Source organism: Tursiops truncatus, chromosome 8 (genome assembly GCF_011762595.2).
Source record: "Tursiops truncatus isolate mTurTru1 chromosome 8, mTurTru1.mat.Y, whole genome shotgun sequence".
In the NCBI taxonomy this organism is placed as follows: Eukaryota; Metazoa; Chordata; class Mammalia; order Artiodactyla; family Delphinidae; genus Tursiops; species Tursiops truncatus.
In genome coordinates, this window is record NC_047041.1 from 25,720,629 (window position 1) to 25,742,484 (window position 21,856).

Genomic DNA, 21,856 nt, shown 5'->3' on the forward strand with positions numbered 1-21,856 from the left:
TACTGGGCATATAACCTGAGAAAACCATAATTCAAAAAGAGTCATGTACCATAGTGTTCATTGTAGCACTATTTACAATAGCCAGGTCATGGAAGCAGTGTAAGTGTTCATCGACAGGTGAATGGATAAAGAAGATGTGGCACATGTATACAATGGAATATTACTTAGCCATACAAAGAAATGAAATTGAGTTATTTATAGTGAGGTGGATGGACCTAGAGTCTGTCATACAGAGTGAAGTACATCAGAAAGTGAAAAACAAATATCATATCCTAACTCATATATATGGAATCTAAAAAAAAAAAAAAAAACGGTTCTCATGAACCTAGGGGCAGGACAGGGATAAAGATGTAGATGTAGAGAATGTACCTGAGGACATGGCGAGGGGGAAGGTTAAGCTGAGACGAAGTGAGAGAGTGGCATTGACATATATACACTACCAAATATAAAACAGATAGCTAGTGGGAAGCAGCCACATAGCACAGGGAGATCAGCTCATGCTTTGTGACCACCTAGAGGGGTGGGATAGGGAGGGTGGAAGGGAAACACCAGACGGAGGGGATATGGGTATATATGTATACGTATAGCTGGTTCACTTCGTTATACAGCAGCAACTAACAGAACAATGTAAAGCAGTTATACTCCAATAAAGATGTTAAAAAATAAATAAAATGAAATAAAATTGTACACTCTCAAAAAAAAATACAATTCAATAATAGGGAGACAAAAACCACAATTAAAAATGAACAAAAGGGCTTCCCTGGTGGCACGGGCTTCCCTGGTGGCGCAGTGGTTGAGAGTCTGCCTGCCAATGCAGGTGACACGGGTTTGTTCCCCGGTCTGGGAAGATCCCACATGCCACGGAGTGGCTAGGCCAGTAAGCCGCCGCTGCTGAGCCCATGCGTCCGGAGCCTGTGCTCCGCAACGGGAGAGGCCACAACAGTGAGAGGTCTGCGTACCACAAAAAAAAAAAAAAAAAAAAATTAACAAAATATTTGACTAGACATACAACCACAATAAAATATACCACTAGCTAATAAGCACAAGAAAAGATGCTTAACATCATTAATCATTGGGGAAATGTACATTAAACACCCATCACTCAGCACCCAATAGGATGCTTATGATCAAAAAGAGTGACAATATGAAGAGTTGGTGAGGATGTGAAGAAACCTAAACCCCCATACATTGCTGTTCAAATGTGAAATGGCACAGCCTCTTTGTTAAACAGTGTAGAAATTTCTTTAAAAAGTTAAACATATACTTATCATATGACATAGTAATTCCTCTCCTAGGAATTGTCCCAAGAGAATGTAAATGTATGGAAGAAAAACTCTTGCATGCATTGCAACAGTATTCATAATAGCCAAAATGTGAAAACAATCCAGTGTCTATCAACTAATAAATGGGTAAACAAAGTGTTGTATATCTATGCAATGGAATACTGTTCAGTACCAAAGAGGAACAAATTGTTCATACATGCTATGACATGAATAAACCTCAAAAACATTATGCCAGGGCTTCCCTGGTGGTGCAGTGGTTGAGAGTCCACCTGCTGATGCGGGGGATGCGGGTTCGTGCCCTGGTCCGGGAGGACCCCGTGTGTCGCGGAGTGGCTGGGCCCATGGGCCATGGCCGCTGAGCCTGCGCGTTCGGAGCCTGTGCTCCGCAGCGGGGGAGGCCGCAGCAGTGAGAGGCCCGCGTACCGAAAAAAAAACAAAAACATTATGCCAGACCAAAAAAAGACTACATATTTGTATGATATATTTATTAGAAATGATATCTTATAGAGATGAAAGTAGACTGGTGGTTGCCTGGGGTTGGGAGTTAGAGCAGGGATTGACTGCAAATGGGCACAGGATACTTTGGGGTGATAAAGTGTTCTAAAACTGAATTGTTGTGATAGTTGCACAATTATGTACATTTACTAAAAATAATTGCACTGTTTACTTATAAAAAATGTTAATATAAATAAAGAGAGCACCATTAAAAATTGGGAGGTAGACAACACACTCAAAATAGCTCTTCAGATTTTAATTTACTGAATCTGAAAGCTACCAGCTAAAAAAAATGATTCTAAGTTAAATATAAAAGGAACAATTAAAGAAAGATTCTGAACAAGTTTTAATGAAAGGGGCTAATTTCCCACTCATCAGAACCTACACTAGAACTAAATAATGTCTGATCTACAGTAGGGTCACTTTCTTTTGTAAGTTCAGAGTTGCAGTCTTTCCTGCTAACAAAAATAAAAACATGGCAAAATGTATACTTTAAACATGAGGATTACTGTAAGGAATATATTATTGACCATGTAATCATCTACCCTGTCCTTTATATATACAGAATACAGTAACTGTATAGTAACATAACACTTACTCTACAGTAATTTTAACATTACAGGCATTAAAAAAAATCAAGAAAGAAAGCCAGCATGAACCTCAGTAATATCTGCATCAGAATCTCAATTTGGAAGCAGTGAGATCAAGATGACAGAGTAAGAGGATGTGGAGTTCACCTCTCCCCACAAACACATCTAAAGTAAATATATATGTGGACCAATTCTCACTGAAAACTAACTGGAAACTAGAAGAAAGACTCCTGTTCAACCAAGACTGTAAGCAAGAAACATGTAATTGGGTAGGAAGGGAAGAATAGCAATTGGGTTGGGACCTGTACGCTTGAGAGGGGACTCAGAGGAAAAGGCAATTACTTGAACAAACACTCAGGTGAGTACCCTGGGGGGTGAGCAGGCAGAGCCACAGACTGGGCGTTCCAGTCCTGGGGCCTATGTGGAGAAGACACACCCCCTTGTATAGTTGGAGGTCCACTGCAACAAATAGAAGGGTAGGGAAAAGACTGGACTCAGGTCCTGAAAAGTGAACATATGCTGGCTAGCCCCAGAGGCAGGTCAGAGACAGGTCTGCTCTGGCAGCTGCTGGGGATCCTGCAACTGCCTCTCAGCATGCCCCAGCATGAGTCAAGTGAACACCCAGCCCCACTTACTCCATGCCATGCCATGGCACTGCATCTAAGGTGGGAAGGACCAGAGAAGACTTGACCATGGGACACAGAGGCAACCCAGTCCCAGGGGGAGCTCAGGTGGGGCAGAGGTGGCCATTTTGGCACTTACTCAAGCAGCACCTCAGAAGCAGCCCAGGTATCTGATGGCCTCCACTCAACCACAGCTAACCTTCCAGCACACACCAGGAATCTACCCAGGACCCCATCAGCCCAGGAGAGAAGCTTTACACAGGATGGGGGTGGTGTAAGCAGAGGACAATGACCACCTGTGAGTGACAAAGGGGGCTTGCAGCTGAGGCTGCATCTCAGTAGAGCTGTAGACACCTACACATGCTGCGCATCAGACCTCTGCCCCCGGACCCTACTACTTCAGCTCCTCTGAGGCAAAAGTCCCTGGGCAGAGAGAGGGAAAAAATACACACTTAAAAGGAACAGAGCCAGCTCAAGGTCAACCCTCAGGGCTTCTGCTCCAGGAACTTGAGATCAGACCCCCACCTCTGACAGGGCAGTGATGGCCACTGAGCAGAGAAGAAGTCCCACCTCATGTCCATTGCTGGCTCTAGCCCCTCTACCTGGATCCCCATCCACTGTCAAGGCGATAGTTACCAGCACACACTGAGGAAAGACGTAATTGTTGTCCATGTCAAGTCCAGCCCTCCCATCAAAGGCCTTGGGCACACATAGTCTGCATAGAGATGATTCCACATAAGAAAATCCCTAAATCCCTTCAAGACTGAAATAGGTAACTGTTTCAACTAAATTCATAGAAGTAGAGAAAGTTAACTAAAATGAAAAGGCAGAGGAACTACTCTCAGTTGAAAGAGCAGGAGAAAACCATTGAAAAAATAAATAATGAAACAGAAATAAACAATTCACCAGATAAAAAATTCAAAACATTGGTAATAAAAATGTTAACTGTATTAAGGAGAAGAAATTTTCTAAACAAGGAACTAGGAAATATAAAAAGACCCAATCAGAAATGAATAATTCAATAGCTGAAATAAAAAACACACTACAAGAATGAGTAGCAGACTAATTGATACAGAAGAACACATAAGTGATCTGGAAAATAGAATAATAGAAATCACCCAATGAGAACAGCAGAGAGAAAAACTAATCCAAAAAAAAAAATCAATTTAAGAGATCTTTAAAATAACATTAAGCATTCCAAAATTTGCATTACAGGTGTCCAGAAAAGGAAAAGAGGGAGAAGGGGATTGAAAATGTATTTGAAGAAATTATGGCTGAAAACTTCCCAAACCTAAAGAAGGAAACAGACATCCAGATACAGGAATCACAGAGAGTTCCAAACACACTGAACCCAAAGAGATCTACACCAAGACGTATCATAATTAAAATAGCAAAAGTTAAAGATAGAGAATTCCAAAGACAGCAAGAGAAAAACAAAGAATTATATACAATGAAACCCTCATAAGTCTATCAGCTAATTTCTCTGCATAAATTTTAAAGACCATAAGGTGTAGCAGGATATATTCAAAGTCCTGAAAGGGAAAAATCTGCAACCTGGGATACTCTACCCAGCAAGATTATCATTTAGAATTGGAGAAATTGAAAAAAAAAAAAAAAACTTCATATAAAAGCAAAAACTAAAAGAATTCATCAATACTAAACTTACCCTAAAAAAAAGTTGAAGGGTATTCCCTAAATGGAAAAGAAAGAATCTATAGGAAAGGGATTTCCACTAGGAAAGACAAATATACTGTACAGATTGAAGATCAACCACTTAAATAAGCCAGTATTTAGATTAAAAGACAAAAAATTGTAAAAGCAACTATAACTACAATAAGCAGTTAAGGGATAAGCATGAAGGTGTAAAATGTGACATAAAAAACACAAAATTGGGGGAAGGGAATAAAAAAATGTAGATTTTTAAAAATGTGTTTGAGCTTAAATGACTACCAGTTTAAAACAAGTAAATATAATTATTGGTTAATATATGTGAATCTCATGATAACAACAAATTAAAAACCTACAATTACATATACCAAAATCAAAAAGAAACACAAGCATGTTGCTAAAAAAAAATCATCAAACAACAAGGGAAGAAACAAACAGAAGAAATGAACAAGGAAGAACTACAAAAACAACCAAAAAACAAGTAATAAAATAGCAATAATCACATACTATCAACAACTACTTTATGTATCAATGGTCTAAACCCTCCATTCAAAAGACACAGGGTGGCTGACTGGATTGAAAACGAGATTCTTCAATATACTGCCTACAATAGACACTTCAGGGTGAAAGACACACAGTGAACTGGAAGTGAAGGGATGGAAAAAGTTATTTCATGTAAATGGAAATGACAAGGAAGCAGGGATGGCAATACTCATATCAGACAAAATAGACTTAAAACAAGGGCTATAATAAAAGACAAAGAAGTGCATTATATAATGATAATGGGATTGATGCAAGAAGAGGATATTACACTCATTAACATATATGCACCCAATACAGGAACACCTAAATATAGAAAGCAAATACTAACAGTCATAAAAAGGAGAAATTGACAATAATACAATAAGAGTAGGGCACCTTAACACTCCCCTGACATCAATAGACAGATCATCTAGATGGAAAATCAATAAGGAAAAAGTGTTCTTAAATGACACACTAGGCCATTTGGACTCTATAACTATAGGACATTACATCCAAAAACAGCAGAATACACACTCTTTTCAAGTGAACATGGAATGTTCTCCAGGATAGATCACAGGCTAGGCCACAAAATCAGTCTCAACAAATTTAAGAATAGAAATTATATCAAGTAATTTTTTCTGACCATAAAGGTATGAAACTAGAAATCAACTACAGGAAGAAAAATGGGAAAAACACAAACATGTAGAGATTAAACAACATGTAACTAAAAAGCTACTAGGTCAATGAAGAAATCTAAGAGGAAGTAAAAAGATAGCTCAAGACAAAGGACAATGGAAACACAACACTTCAAAACCTATGGGAACAATTCAGGAAAAAGACAAGGATGCCCACTCTGACCACTTCTATTTAACACAGTATCAGAAGTCCTAGTGACACAATCAGACAAGGAAAATAAATAAAAGGAATGCAAATTAGAAGGTAAAAAATTAAAACTGTCCCTATTTGCATATGATATGATTCTTTACATAGAACACCCTTAAGACTCCATCTAAAAACTATTAGAACTAATAAACTCAGCAAAGTTACAGGATACGAGCAACATATCGAAATCTGTTGCATTATATACACTAACAATGAAAGATCAGAAAGAGAAAGTTAAAAAAAAAAAATCCCACTTAAAATTGCAGCAAAAAGAATAAAATAGCTAGGAATAAACTTAACCAAGGAGCTGAACAACTTATAGTCTGAAAACTATTAAACATTAATGAAGGAAACTGAAGATGATACAAAGAAGTGGAACGATATCCCATGCTCTTGGATTAGAAGAATTAATATTGTTAAAATGGCCATACTACCCAAAGCAATCTACAGATTTAACATAATCCCTAACAAAATACCTATGATATTTTCACAGAATTAGAACAAATGATTCTAAAATTCATGTGGAACCAAAAAAGACCCCAAATTGCCAAGGCAATCTTTAGAAATAAAGAACAGACCTGGAGATATCACCCTCCCAGGCTTCAGATTATACTACAAAGCTACAGTAGTCAAAACAGCATACTACTAGCACAAAAACAGACACATAGATCAACTGAATAGAATAGAGAGCCCAGAAATAAACCCACACTATGACAGTCAATCAATCTATGACAAAGGAGGTAAGAATATACAATGGAGAAAAGACAGACTCTTCAACAAGTTGGTGTTGAAAAAACATGTAAAACAATGACTTTAGAACATTTCCTCATACCATATACAAAAATAAACTCCAAAAATGAATTAAAGACCTAAATGTGACACTGGAAACCATAAAACTCCTAGAAGAAAACATAGGCAGAACACTGACATAAATCGAGCAGTATTTTTCTGTATCTGTTCCCTAAGACCAAAGAAATAAAAGCAAAAATAAACAAATGGGACCTAATAAAACTTAAAATTTTTTGTACAGCAAAGGAAACCATCAACAAAATGAAAATAAGAACTACGGAATTAGAGGAAATATTTGCAAATTATACGACCATCAAGGGGTTAATATGTAAAATATATAGACAGCTCATACAACTCAGTATCTAAAAAACAAGCAGCCCAATGAAAAACTGGGCAGAAAACCTGAAAAGACATTTTTTCTGAGAAGACATACAGATGGCCAATGGAACATGAACAGATGCTCAATGTCACTACTTATTAGAGAAATGCAAATCAAAACGACAGCAAGATATCACCTCACACCTATCAGAATGGCTATCATCAAAAAGTCTACAAATAACAAATTTTGGAGAGGATGTGGAGAAAAGGGAACCATTGTAAACCATTGGTGGTAATGTAAATTGGTGCAACCACTATGGAAAACAGTCTGGAGGTTGCTCAAAAAACTAAAAGTAGAATTATCATATGATCCACAATTCCACTCCTAAGTATATAAAAATGAAAACACTAATTTGAACAGATACATGCACCCCAATGTTCATAGCAGCACAATTTACAATAGCTAAGGTATGGAAGCAGCTCAAGTGCCCATGAATAGAAGAATGGATAAAGAAGATATATACAGTGGAATATTACTCAGCCATTTAAAAATAAAATAAAATTCTGTCATTTGCAGCAATGTGGATGGACCTAGAGAATATTATGCTTAGTGAAATAAGTCAGACAAAGAAAGACAAATACTACATAACTCTTATATGTGGAGTCTAAAAAATACTACAAACAAATGTATATGCAAATGAAAATAGACTCACACAGAAGGAAAAGAAACTAGTGGTTACCAAATGGGAGAGGGAAAGAGGAGTGGCAAATTGGGGGTACGGGATTAAGAGATACAAACTACTATGTATAAAATAGATAAGCACCAGGGATATATTTTATAGCACAGGGAATTATAGCCATTACCTTGTAATAACTTTTAATGGCGTATAATCGTAAAAATACTGAATCACTATGCTGTACACCTAAAACCAATATAATACTGTAAATCAACTATACTTCAATTTAAAAAAATCTAAATTTGTCTAACCCACTTTAAAAGGTAGTTTATGGTCAGGGAGAAATTCTAGAGGAAATAAACATTAAAAATTAAAATTAAATATCTCATTTATAATTATAAGAGCAAAGAAAACTCCAGATAATTTTGATCGAAGTTATTGTACATCTATGTTCTATAGTGCTCATTTATAGAAAAAGTCCTAGTGTCATTTTGTCCATCACTAAAATATTGTTCAGTGTTTGAAATTCTCTAATAGAATATTATGATCTGAACAGAGAAGGAATGCTCACATTTTCCCAAATTAAATTAATTTTAAGTTGAAGTCAAATAATGTATTCTTAACAACTGGATGAAATTTGTCTCTCAACAGCGTCATCATGGATTGGTAAGATTAATAAATATATTTTAAACTTTTCAATCACCATGTCAGAAAAATAATGGGCACATGTCTAGAAAAGATAAAGGAGCATTTTGGAAACTGATTTGACCACAGAAAATCAGAGGTTAATTCTTCCTTTAGTCTTTTAAAATTATCTCCTGATATTTGTTTTGCAGCTTCTAATTAATAAGGCAAAATGTGATGATATTTCTGGGGATCGAAAAAGAAATGTGTTGTTGTTATTATGCTTTTCCTAAGTTCTAACCTTGAGAACAAAAGTGAAGATGAATAGCATGCCATTGCTGTATCATAGGGATGATGTATTTCAAATGCTGGACTCCTTCCACAATGTTCTTTGAAACATTGCTACTAAGGAAAAAAAAATGTTAAAGGAACTCATTTATTGATTCTCAAATCCATTGCTGTTTCAGGTTTTGCCTAAGCTAACCAGTGCATTTTATTTTGGAAGCCACTGACACAACAAAGTGCTGTAACAAGTGAACATAAAATATATTAATAGACACAGGTAATAAAAACTTGATTCCAAACTTTAGTGAATTTGAAAAAGAGACTAGGGGTTTTAAAACAATGATAGCCTATAAATAAAAAAGCAGATTCAAACAAAGCTCCTACAGGATTTGTGACAAATGGTCTTCTAGTCATTATTAAGAAGACAAACCCAAGTCGTATTTTGTGAAGATGTTAGGTAGAGTTGATATTTCTCTAAAATTATTCAACCTACTGATTTCCGGTACTAACTTCCATAAGGCAAGAAGAGAGGATAGGAGGAATGTGACAAGGGGAAAGGAACAATAATAATAATAATAGTGGTAGAAGTAACAATAATGAACATTTATTCAACAAAGATATAATAAGAATTTTACATGGATTGTGTCATTTAATCTTCACAAATAACTTTCCGAGGTAGGCAGCCTAATTTGTTAGAGAATTATTCTAACTTAGTATTGATAAAAGGATGAGCTTTTCATGGTTGAAAACTCAGATTCCCCTTTGCCTCTCTTTGAAAATGCATCAGATGCCTCTCAGTGATATTTTTGCTTCTGGTAACAAACACTTATGTCTTTATAACTCATTACTGCAGAATCAAGATGTAAATTCTTTGAAACTAGGATGATGGCTACCTCACCAAATTGCTTACAAGAGTGTTCTACCTGTAGTTATATAGTTAACACTACTGACAACACAAAATGACAAAGATCATGGTTTAGCAAAAGCATTACAGTTCACTCTGCAAATGATTTACCATCATTCAGCTGTATGATTAGCTCTTGTTTTTGTTGTTTTTCTTTTTTGATGGCAGGGGTGGTAGTCCATTGGTATTAAGTGCAGAGCTAAAATAGTTAAATTAAAATGAAAGCCTTCACTGTAGACTAAAGAATAAATATCTTACATTATTGAAAATTAGAACTTTCTTATCAAAGCCCAATACAAAATTAGAAACTTCAGATAACATGGAGTTATTAATAAGACCAGCAATTATGGGAAAAATAATGAATATCAAGGTCAAATTTATCAACAGGATCATAATTTTTAACCCTGATTTTCTTCTTTCCATGTTTTAGGAAACTATAAATTTGGAATTTGGAACATAACAATTCATAAATATTACTCATCTGGTTAAGATTCCATGCCATAACTTTACTTTATTGATTATAATTTTATTTGGGCTAAACTGTAGCCTCCCAAATGTCCCATTCTGGCAAACCCAGGTGAATAAGCAGAAATGCACAGAGAATGAGAGGATTTCCATCCCTATTCTAACTAAAAATCCTGCCTATTGCTTTATTTTTAAACTGCCACTAACATGTTTAAATTATAATTGCATCTTCTCAATGAGCACAGTTCCTTATTATTGGAACTGGCAGGGGGCCTTGACATCTGAGTCATCATTTCACTGTGTCTATTTCTTACTGTGGTATACAAATTAAATAGACATACAAGATGAAATATAGGGGGAAAAATCTGAAGCAGTAACTTTAAATTGAATTAATTGTTGTCAAATCTACAAAATATATAAAGCAATCAACATTGGTAATAATATATCCTACTTCAGGCACATTTTCAATAATACTAACTTCAATTCTAAGGCCAAAAATGCTTCAAACACTTCTAGCCAAATATTGTACTTCTATAAATCAAAACCAATAGCTTTAATATTCCCTAAATTTAAAAGAATAATTCCAGTGTCTTCTCTCAAGAAGTGAACATGTTCTAAAGAAATGTCTCTTTTTCAATACTAAAATTTAATTAGAAGAGAAGTCTTGAGATAGTCACTTGATACATTATTCTGCATATTAAGAAAGTAATAGGATGTAAACCAGATGTTCCTAGATTATGAAATTTAAAACATAACGTATTCAAAATGTAGCTAGCTTTTTACCTATATTTATGCAATATTTAAGAATAAGGCAAGCGATCCCCACAATGTTGAAATCAGTCTTACTATTTCTCTCATAGTTTGAGTTCAAACAGTGGAAATAGTCATGGGTTTACAGTATCCAGTTTTTAGTGAGTCTTATCATTTTTGTAATTACTATGGGTAGTATTAATAAATGTTTTCTTTTTATATGATGAAATAAATTAATGAAAGAGGCAGACACTATGCAAAATGGCTGGGAATAAGGCCAAATCTTTTTACATATATCCAGGGACAAGTAATTTTCTAAATGACACTCTAGGTTATCTTGCCTAAATAATGACAAGTACTGCCATCATGTAATTTACTAAAATAATTATGTAAATCTCCTAGTTCCCATCACCCATATCAAGTCCATAGCCACTTACCTTGTCTTTATTCTCAGTGCCAGAAGCCTCAGGCTTGGTCCTAATCACAAATGGCGTGGACAGTCGCAGCAGAACCCTTTCGAAGGTGGCATTAACCTTTGGAGAAACAATCTCGAAGCAGTCCTCAAACCTGAGCACTTTGTGAGTGTCACATCGCAGCTGCTTCCTTAGGCCTTCCCCCAGCTGAAGGACTGTCATGTGGGGGTCAAACATCAAATGGAAAGGGAAGGCTCTGCAGAAGGTGTTGATGCTAATTCTGAGGTCCGCAGGAACTTGGGAGGTTCCCTGTGGAAGGTTCTTCGTGATACTAGTATTTTCACATTGTTTGATAAGGAAAGTAAGACCACTACAATTGCCTGGGTTTGAACCATCAGAGCACAGTTTCTCATTTGCAACCTGGTCCACTTCTACATCCAGCTGATAGATTTTCTTTCCTGCAGCCTTAATCATTCCAAGCATTGCAAACCCCACAATGTGGTGAGGGTGGAAGTAGTGGAGCATAAGATTACCTTCAGGGAGCTCTTTGCATAGGAATGATGGTGACTCCAGAGTGGCCTGTTTTCCAAAAGAAGTTCTAATGTGTTCCAACAAAGCATCAAAGCCATTAAAAAAGTCCTGCAACGTGCCACCTACAGCTCGAAGGACTCTCTCATTCTCATCAAAGCATATATTAAAGAACTCCTCACCAAATCTTTCTTGAATTTCCTCAAACTTCAAACCTAGAGGTAAATGGAAGCAAATGTTAATAAAGTATAATAAAAATAATTGAATTCACAGCTTTTTTAATGCTTACCAGAAAAGGCAGCTAGTGAGAGAAGCAAGAGAGGTATTTCCCTTGGGTACACAAATTTCCCAAATAGGTTAAGTCATTCATTTTGAGTTAAAGAAAGTAAATTTCCGTTCATTTTCTGGACGCTTCTAAGATGTTAATGAGCATCAACTTTTTTGTTGTTGTTTTAAAATAGACTTTATTAGTGCAATTTTAGATTCATAGCAAAACTGAGCAGAATATAAAGATATTTTCCATGTACCCCCTGCCCCCCACACACATAACCCCCTCCCCTGGCAACTATTGATATTGTGCACTACAGTGGTACATTTGTTACAATCAATGAACCTACACTGACATAACATTATCACCCAAAGTTCATAGTTTACATTAGGGTTCATTCTTCGTGTTGTATATACTTGAGTTTTGACAAATGTATAGTAACATGTGCCCACCATTATAGTATCATACAGAATAGTTTTGCTGCCCGAAAAATCCTCTGTGTGCCAGCTATTCATTCCTCCCTCCCCTCAAACCCTGCAGCATGAAGTTTTTAAATGCTGCTAATCTAGCTGTTCTCTTTTCTTTTCAATACTATACTCCATTTGCTGTAATTATCATGAATAATATATTTTCCTTAACAATTTCCCTCATCGTTAAAGAATTTTAAGAGGCTATTATAAAGTTGTTTATTATGTCCATTCAATATTACTATTTTACTTATCACAATTCACTTGTTAAGTAGGAAATATAACCAGAGAGGGAATCTATGGTACATGAGCAGAGAAAGGCATCAGGTTATCTTGCATAAACAGAAGTGCTTAAATTAGTAATCTCTGAGAAAATCATGCAGGTCAGCTAGACCCCAGGAAGTGAGAGACAAAACAAGGAATTAAAACTGTGGAATGATTTGCATTCACTCTTTCACTCACAAAAATGAGAGCAGACAAAAGTAGAGTAGGAATCTGACCAGACAGAGTTAAAAGTCTTTAAGTTTTCTCGGTTCATACTTATTCCAAGATGCTATGGCAAAAGGAAATCTACCTTATAATAATGGTTATAATAATAAATAAATAAATAAATAAACAGACACACACAGACACACACACACACACACACACACACACACAATGCATTATATAGTAATTAGAAGCAGAATCACACATAATCTAGTTAGATCCACCCTTGAGGAAGAGTACAGCACAGATAAAAAGAGTTGAGTCTGTATCCTAAAGAAAGCTTCTATGTAGAGTCACCCTAGTGCTTCTCTGACTTTGGCTGAAATCAGTACATGTAGTTTACATATTCATATTTTATTTCATTATCTATCTCATCTTATAAGGAGGTCCTGAAAATCAGACAGGAAAAGACAGGTCACTTTGTTAGTGTCCTGTTAGAATGCAAAGTAGTCTGGGCTGTCTATGGCTTAGTTTGCTGCTCCTACTTTATTATTCCCTATGAGTTCTCCCCATCCAGAAGTGAGGGGATAAAACAGAGTCAATAATATTGTTTTAAAATAGAGTCCAAACACATCAAATATTTTTTGAGAACTTACCATAGAGTCTAAATATTGTGGAAGCCAAGTTAAGAAGTTAGTTTGACAAAGAAGTTCTTAAAATCCATGTGAAATGAGAAGTAGAAAATTTAAGTGAAAATCAGTCCCGTTATTAAGAAGCATTTCACATTAATTTTAGTTTCATAGATCTGATGTTCAAGAGAAGCTGAGAAAGTCACCTACTAGGATAAAAACATCACTACTCATCTCACATTGTAATGTTACAAGATTGAACTTCAACATATGTTGCATTCACTAACAATAATGCCAGCAGAATTGATTATAATAGCAGTTTTCTAACTAGTTCCCTGGTGTGAAAGAGAGAAAACAAGATAGATGATATCCACTGCAATTTGGCTCCAACTGCTCCATTAAAACTGCTTTTGTAATTATTTACACCAATATATCCTGTTTTGTCATATTATTTAACTTTTTTTTTTCCTTTAGTTTTATAGTGTTCATCAACTCTTCCTCCTAAATTGCTCTTCTCTCTTGGATTATAAACCATTCTCTCCTGGTTTAATTACTAGCTGTCTGAAAAGCCCTTCACTAAAACGTCTTTCTATACAAAATCCTTACATCACCATCACTATACTGTAACTAAAAATTTCTAATACATACAAATTAAACTTATGTCCCTTCAATGGCAGTATTATTTGCTGCTATTAATTTTTAATTATGAAATTCTTATTAAAAACTAAGTTCAGAATAAATAAAAATTCCTATAATCTGACTATATTTGCTGAACAACAAAATTCCACGTGCCACTGAAAATATTCCATGGATTGCTTCTACACTTTGCAGAGTTGTGTCTTAAAGGACTTAGGGTCTTTATGCACAGACGAGAAAAAGAGAATTTCTTCTAACTTGCATTTTTCATAACATTAAAAATGCCCTCGCAGTTATTAAGAACACAGATATAATACAGTAAGCTTATGTCCTATTTCCAAATGTCATAATCCCAAAGAATCATACAGAAAATAACAAGTAAGTAAATTCACCAGAGGCAACAAAATTAAAACTACTTGTGAGTACAGCAGTCTATCAATCCTTGTTGCTTTAAAAAGCACTTCTGTACCTAAGATACAATGGTTATTAAGTCTCAAATGATAATGCTAAAGCCTACCAGGGTGTTAAAGTGACTTGTATCAATAAAGAAAAACTAAATTATTTTTAATATTATATGCAAATACCATACATGGCAATTCTATATACACCACAGTATTCAATTAACTAATAAATATTTTTGGTCTCACAATTGTTAAACTGTGCAAGCTGAGAAAATAAAAAAATTCTTAGAGCTTGAAAAATTAGAACTAGGGAATGATCACTTCAACTTCTGCAAATATGCTATGAATCAATACCCAAGACTTGCACTTTAAACATCTCAAAATTTAGAAAGCACAGAGAAAGTAGTTTAGCTCAGTCTCACTCCCAAGATTCCACTTATAATTGATGCAAACACCCTACTTCCAGTAAATCACCTGAAACATAGAAACAATGCTCATCTGCTCTTATCACAAGAAGCTTGACATTTGGGTATATAAAAATACATTTCTTAAAGAGGCAAAACTTACAATAAAACTGCTTTCATTAGCAGGTAAATTAAAGGAATTTTAAATTACTATTAATTCATCCCTTCAAAAAAATGAATAGATTAAATTCTGACATCCTTTAACTGAAAATAAAATAGTGAATGAATCTTTTGTCCCTTATCCAACTTCACACTGTGCACCTCTTGAGGGCATATATGTCTGCATACCTATCACTAGCATAATGCTCAGCACATGGATACTAAGTATTCATTCATAGAAACTAAACATTCATCTAGAATCAATTTTAAAGCTACAGTTGTGTCACATCAAAAGCTACCAAGACAACTTTTCTCTCATGGGCCCCCACAGATAATTAAATTACAGATGATTGGGCTATAACAGAGGCATACAGGAGCTATGACAGTATGGGAAAAAGAATGTCTGACTTTCTCCTCAGGGAGATAAAGTTTGAAAGATAATATTAAGAAAAAGTAGGTGTTCAAAAAGCCAACAAGGAAGGAAGGAGCACTCTAACAGATGGACAGTAATGAAATATGAATGAAGCAGGGAGGTGAAAGAGCCCAGCAGAATCAGGGAAGAGCAAGTAGTAAGTGTATAATGGCTGTGGAGCAGGGGTGGTGGGATGAGCTGCTAATTAATCAGCAATGCAGAAGTTGGACTTAAGTGTGACAAGACCAGAGTCAAAGATAGCAGTCAAAGAGATGCTGCAGTGTCTCTATAAGGTTATATTGATTGAATTAGGTAGTTCCAGTAAGAATGGAGATATTAGTACCAAGCAGTGTGCCAAACATTTTTGTATATTACTTTAACATTTAAAAAATTCCTATCAAGTGGATATTTTTAATTGCACCCATTTTAAAGGTGAGGAATGTTAAGAAATTTGCCCATGTTTACCCAATTGTAGGTAGCAGAGCCAGGTCTCAAAGTGAAGTCTAATACTAGATCTTGTGTAATAAATATTGTGTGATAATGTGCACTGTATTAAATGAGTAAAACATCTGCGTGGGGGAAAAATGCATGTCTTGCCCATTGAAATATCATCAATGCCTAACATTCTGCCTGACATTTATGGGTGCTCAATAAATAATAGCTGGATGTCAGGTGAATTAATGCATCACTGAAGTCTATAGAAAGGAGCTACAAGGAGCAGTCAATGGCTATCAAATGCCACAGAGAGGTCAAGGAAGAAAACTTTAAATTGGATTGGTCAGAACTTCGGGGACCTTTGACAGAGCAATTTCAGTGGGGAGGTGGAGGCAAAAGACTGAGTATAATGGGTTGAGGAGGGTGGGACAAATGAAGAAACAGAATATTAGTTTTCAGCTGTATCAATAATATTATTGGAAGGCTAAAATTACTTATTTTATAAAATTGTTTTTAAAAAAATCTGGCCTCCATGCTTGGAAAGGGAAATGTTGCCTTCATTGAGAACTGAATGAATAGAGAAAGGTATGACACGAAAGATATAGCATTGAATGGGGTCCTGGATCCTCTGGGGGAAGATTTATTAATAAAAGAGGGAAATTTGTGTCTTTCTAGGTCCAGAGACCATCCTTATCACCCAGCAAATGTATCAGTCTCCACTAACATGGGAAAATACCAAAGCGGAAGGTATTTCTTCAAGTTGCTTAAACTTCAACCAAGGAGCTGAATACCTACCAGCTTATCACTTCTGTGAATTGTGGACCTCCATAATTACTTTTTGATTAATTACTTAGGTTTCATCAACCTAATATCTAAGTAATATAACTCAATCACAACAGTATCTCAAGTCCAAAAGATTTCAACATTTTAAGTAAACAATTATCCTTTTAGACAAACAATTATTTTTCCAGCTTTATTGAGATATAACATGGTGTAAGTTTAAGGTACACAATGTGTTGATTTGATACACTTAAATATTGCAAAATGATTAGCATCGTACCATTAGTTTACATCTCCATCACTTCACATAATTACCATTTCTTTTGTTGTGGTAAGAATATTCAAACTCTGCTCTTAACTTTCAAAGTATAATGCACAATTGTTAACTATAATCACAAGGCAGTGCAATAGATCTCCAGAAATTAGTCATCTTCTAACTGGAAGTTAGAACATTTCCCTATTTCCCCCAGCCCCAGGTAACCACCATTCTACTCTCTATGAGTTTGGCTTTTTCAGATTCCATATATAAGTGACAGCATACAGTATTTGTCAAGAAAAAATTATTTTATCTAGCAAGACGATAAGATGTTTCTCAACTATGTTTGAAACCCAGATGACACTTTTATAAGAATATAATTCTAATGCCATGCCAATCTACAAATAAATAAAGTCTCTGCATCCAGAGATTTAAGGGTAAATATTACATATGTCTAAATAATAACAAAGAAGAAAGCCTGGAAAGAAATCCCACTGCCCAAATCGTAATTTTAAGGGAAATTGTTTTGAATCTGAGCTATCAATACAGTCTCATTTGCATCTTGGTGAGGTGAGATAAGACGTTTGTAGTTAGAGTACTTTAGTTAAATAAGTAAAATTGTTGGGATAATAGTAAAAAGAAAGAGTCTTATCAATTTTGCTCTTAATCTATGAAGGGTTAAACTGCAATTTTCTACCATTTTAGAGGCATTTAATTCTCCTCCTTTTATTGCATTTGTGGCATCCTGTCCCTCTCCAAAAAAGAACACAGAATAAGTCATATATTTATTTTTAAGTGTAGGTGAACTAAATTAAATTTTCCTTAATATTTAAAAATTTTTATTATATAATTAAAAATAGCAAGACACATATGCAGATTTTTAAAACAGGGTTTTAACATCTTTGAGCTAACAAAGAATTTGCTAAGCATAGCATTAGAGGAAACCCTCTAACATATTTAAGATTAGTTCTTGAATACCCAAAGGAATATTTATTATTATAAGTGTAGTAAGTACTTCAGGCACAAAAATATTTGTGATGGTTAAGTTTACAGTTTGTAATTTTGAGACTATGCCAAGGTATGCTTTAAAATATACACAGGACAAAAAAATAAATTAAATAAAATAATAAAGTAAACAGAGGGCAAAAATTTTAAGTTAGAAACATGGCATAATGGAGATGATGCCAAATCCTGAGTACTGGGAGTACTTTTTTACCCAGAAACTATATCTAAAAAGCAGAACATCATAAAAGTACACTCCAACAATATCAGTTAGTACTCCTTGCTTTCAAACAGAAGAGCACATGTTTGTGCCTTTCTTGTAAAATACCAGATATCCCCTTGTATTATAAATATTTGTCTATGATCCTTCTGTTGACCATAAACAGATTTAGTAGGACAACTCGTGAAATGTATGATCTCTAGAAACAGTGTGATCTAGAAAGAGAAAAAGAAACCAATGGAGGAAGGACTATAACTAAAACAATAATAGAATTTTCCCTGAACTGTAGAAGATTGTGAATCAACTGATAGAAAAGGCACAAGCTCCAGCCAAGACTGGTAAGAAAACACACACACATACACACACGCAAAAACCTAAGCACATCTGGTTAAATTCCTGAAATACAAGAGATAAAATCTTTTAAGTTGCAGGAAAGAACAAGTAATTTTCAAAAAACTTAAAAAAAAAATGTTCTTCTTATTTGCAATTCTGTAAGCTAGATGAAGGTGGAATAATATATGTGGAATACTGAGAGAATTTAAATCTAAGAATTCATTATCCAGCCAAGATATCTGGCAGATTCAGAAACAATATGACTCAGTGAAACACCTGAGGAAAATAATTGAAAAAACACTTTAACCAAACAACAAATGAAACAGAGGAGTCCTGGTAAGAGAAAATGGGAAAAGTAAAAACATCAAGGAGCAATGAACCTTGCAACACACACACACACAGGTGTGTGTGTGTATGTGTGTGTCAATGACAGATATTTTTTGCAAATTTGTAATATAAATGTAAATAAAAATTACTGAAATAGAGAGAAAGGGAAACTATTGACAACTGCAAGGTAAATTTTATTGACAATCTGTAACTAAACAATCTCAGCAAAACCCAAGAGTTAGGAGGTTAGGGAGAAACAGTAGGGAGGGGGAAAGGAGAAAATGTTCTAACAGCACTCTAAAGGTCTCTTCCAAATGGGATATGGCAATTAGAGAAAAAGATACATTCTTAGTAAGGAAATAAGTGATATTTTGTTTTAAAATAATGAAAAAACACATGGACCTAATTTTAGTAACAAGAAAGGGAAGCTAAGCAATAATGAAATGGGAAAGTAGAAGAGAACTTTCAAACTACAAAGGTTAAAAAAATTTTATATTCAACATGATCAAAATAGCAAAAATAAGAAAAAACAATGTAAAATGAATAATTATCATAAATCAAGTTGGAAGAAAGAAAATCAGTAAATTATGCATTTAATTAGGTGTAAACAAATAAATACCATCAAATGTCAGAAATTCTCACCCCATATATAAGAATTGCATATCTATAAAACAACTTATAAAAGGTGATTTAAAAAAAAAAGTTTGAAAATAAATGTTAGGCAAAAATTTCCAAGAAACTACAAGAAGAAAAAAAGCAAGGAAGGAGTAGTATTAATATCAAATAAGGTGGAATTAAGGTTAAAAGTGCTAATCAGGATAAAGAGAGACATTATATAAAAAAAAAAATCACAATTTACAAAGAAGACCTAAGAGACATGAACCTGCAACATTGTAGCTAAATATACAAAGTATTAGTAATTAGAAATTGATGGCTAATGAGCAAGGGATTTCTTTATGGAGTGATAAAAAATGTTCTAAAATTGATCATAGTGATAGTTGCACAACTTTATGAATACTCTAAAAACACACTGAGGTATGCACTTTATTATTTTTTTTTTTGCTGTACGCGGGCCTCTCACTGTTGTGGCCTCTCCCGTTGTGGAGCACAGGCTCCGGACGCACAGGCTCAGCGGCCATGGCTCACGGGCCCAGCCACTCCACGGCATGTGGGATCTTCCCGGACCGGGGCATGAACCCGTGTCCCCTGCATCGGCAGGTGGACTCTCAACCACCGTGCCACCAGGGAAGCCCGAGGTATGCACTTTAAATGGGTGAATTGTATGGTATGTGAATTATGTTTCAATATGCTTGTTACACATTTTAAAAGCTAATAAAAAATCGAATTTTACTCTAATGAAAAAACTCTAGACATTTATAGAGGAAATTATAGTAGGATTATAATGGGAAACTTTAATATATCTCTCTCAGAATCAGATGGATCTGACAGACAAAAAAAAGCAAAGTCATAGAGAAATTAAATAAAAACAAAAGAAAAATATAATAAAAAATGTCATTAGTAAATATTAATGTGCTTTTTCAGAATCAACATATCAAAGATTAAAAAAGCAAAGTCATAAATAAAATAAATCTCAACAGCAATAAAAATAAAAAATTCAGAGGAAAAATGAAATTAAAATAAATAAAATTTAATAACAAAGGCAATAAATGTACACATGTGTGTATGTACATACACATGCATACATGTTTATAGTATGTGAAGATATTACAAGAATTGCTCAAGTACTTAGCCACAAAATTTCCATAATATGTTTTTAAGGAAAGATTTTGCAGATCACATTTTTCTGATAATAATACAAATAATAATAACACTACAGCTACATGTAAAAGAATGAAATTAGAACACTCCCTAACACCATACACAAAAATAAACTCAAAATGTATTAAAGACCTAAATTTAAGCCAGAAACTATAAAACTCTTAGAGGAAAACATAGGCAGAACACTCTATGACATAAATCACAGCAAGATCCTTTTTGACCCAGCTCCTAGAGAAATGGAAATAAAAACAAAAATAAACAAAGGGGACTTAATGAAACTTAAAAGGTTTTGCACAGCAAAGGAAACCATAAACAAGAGGAAAAGACAACCCTCAGAATGGGAGAAAATCTTTGCAAATGAAGCCACTGACAAAGGATTAGTCTCTAAAATTTACAAGCAGCTCATGCAGTTCAATATCAAAAACACAACCCAGTCCAAAAATGCGCAGAAGACCTAAATAAACATTTCTCCAAAGAAGATATACAGATATCCAACAAACACATGAAAGGAGGCTCAACATCATTAATCATTAGAGAAATGCAAATCAAAACCACAATTAGGTATCACCTCACACCAGTCAGAATGGCCATCATCAAAAGATCTACAAACAAAAAATGCTGGAGAGAATGTGGAGAAAAGGGAACCCTCTTGCACTGTTGGTGGGAATGTAAATGGATACAGCCACTGTGGAGAACAGTATGGAGGTTCCTTAAAAAACTAAAAATAAAACTACCATACGACCCAGCAATCCCACTACTAGGCATATACTCTGAGAAAACTATAATTCAAAAAGAGTCATGTACCACAATGTTCATTGCAGCTCTATTTACAATAGCCAGGACATGGAAGCAACCTAAATGTCCATCAGTAGATGAATGGATAAAGAAGATGTGGCACATATGTACAATGGAATATTACTCAGCCATAAAAATAAACAAAATCGAGTTATTTGTAGTGAGGTGGATGAACCTAAAGTCTGTCATACAGAGTGAAGTAAGTCAGAAAGAGAAAAACAAATACCGTATGCTAACACATATATATGGAGTCTAAAAAAAAAAGAAAGAAAAAAAGGTTCTGAAGAACCTAGGGGCAGGACAGGAAT

General features: G+C 34.9%; 1 protein-coding gene across 1 annotated transcript in view; it reads right to left on the reverse strand.

Moving 5' to 3' along the window:
* The window catches only part of GUCY1A2 (guanylate cyclase 1 soluble subunit alpha 2), a 425,465-nt gene that overhangs the window by 332,918 nt on the left and 70,691 nt on the right, over positions 1-21,856 (reverse strand). Inside the window, exon 4 of the mRNA XM_019948660.2 lies at positions 11,313-12,031. Within this exon, the coding sequence (XP_019804219.1) occupies positions 11,313-12,031 (719 nt within the window). The remainder of the gene's footprint in view (positions 1-11,312; positions 12,032-21,856) is intronic.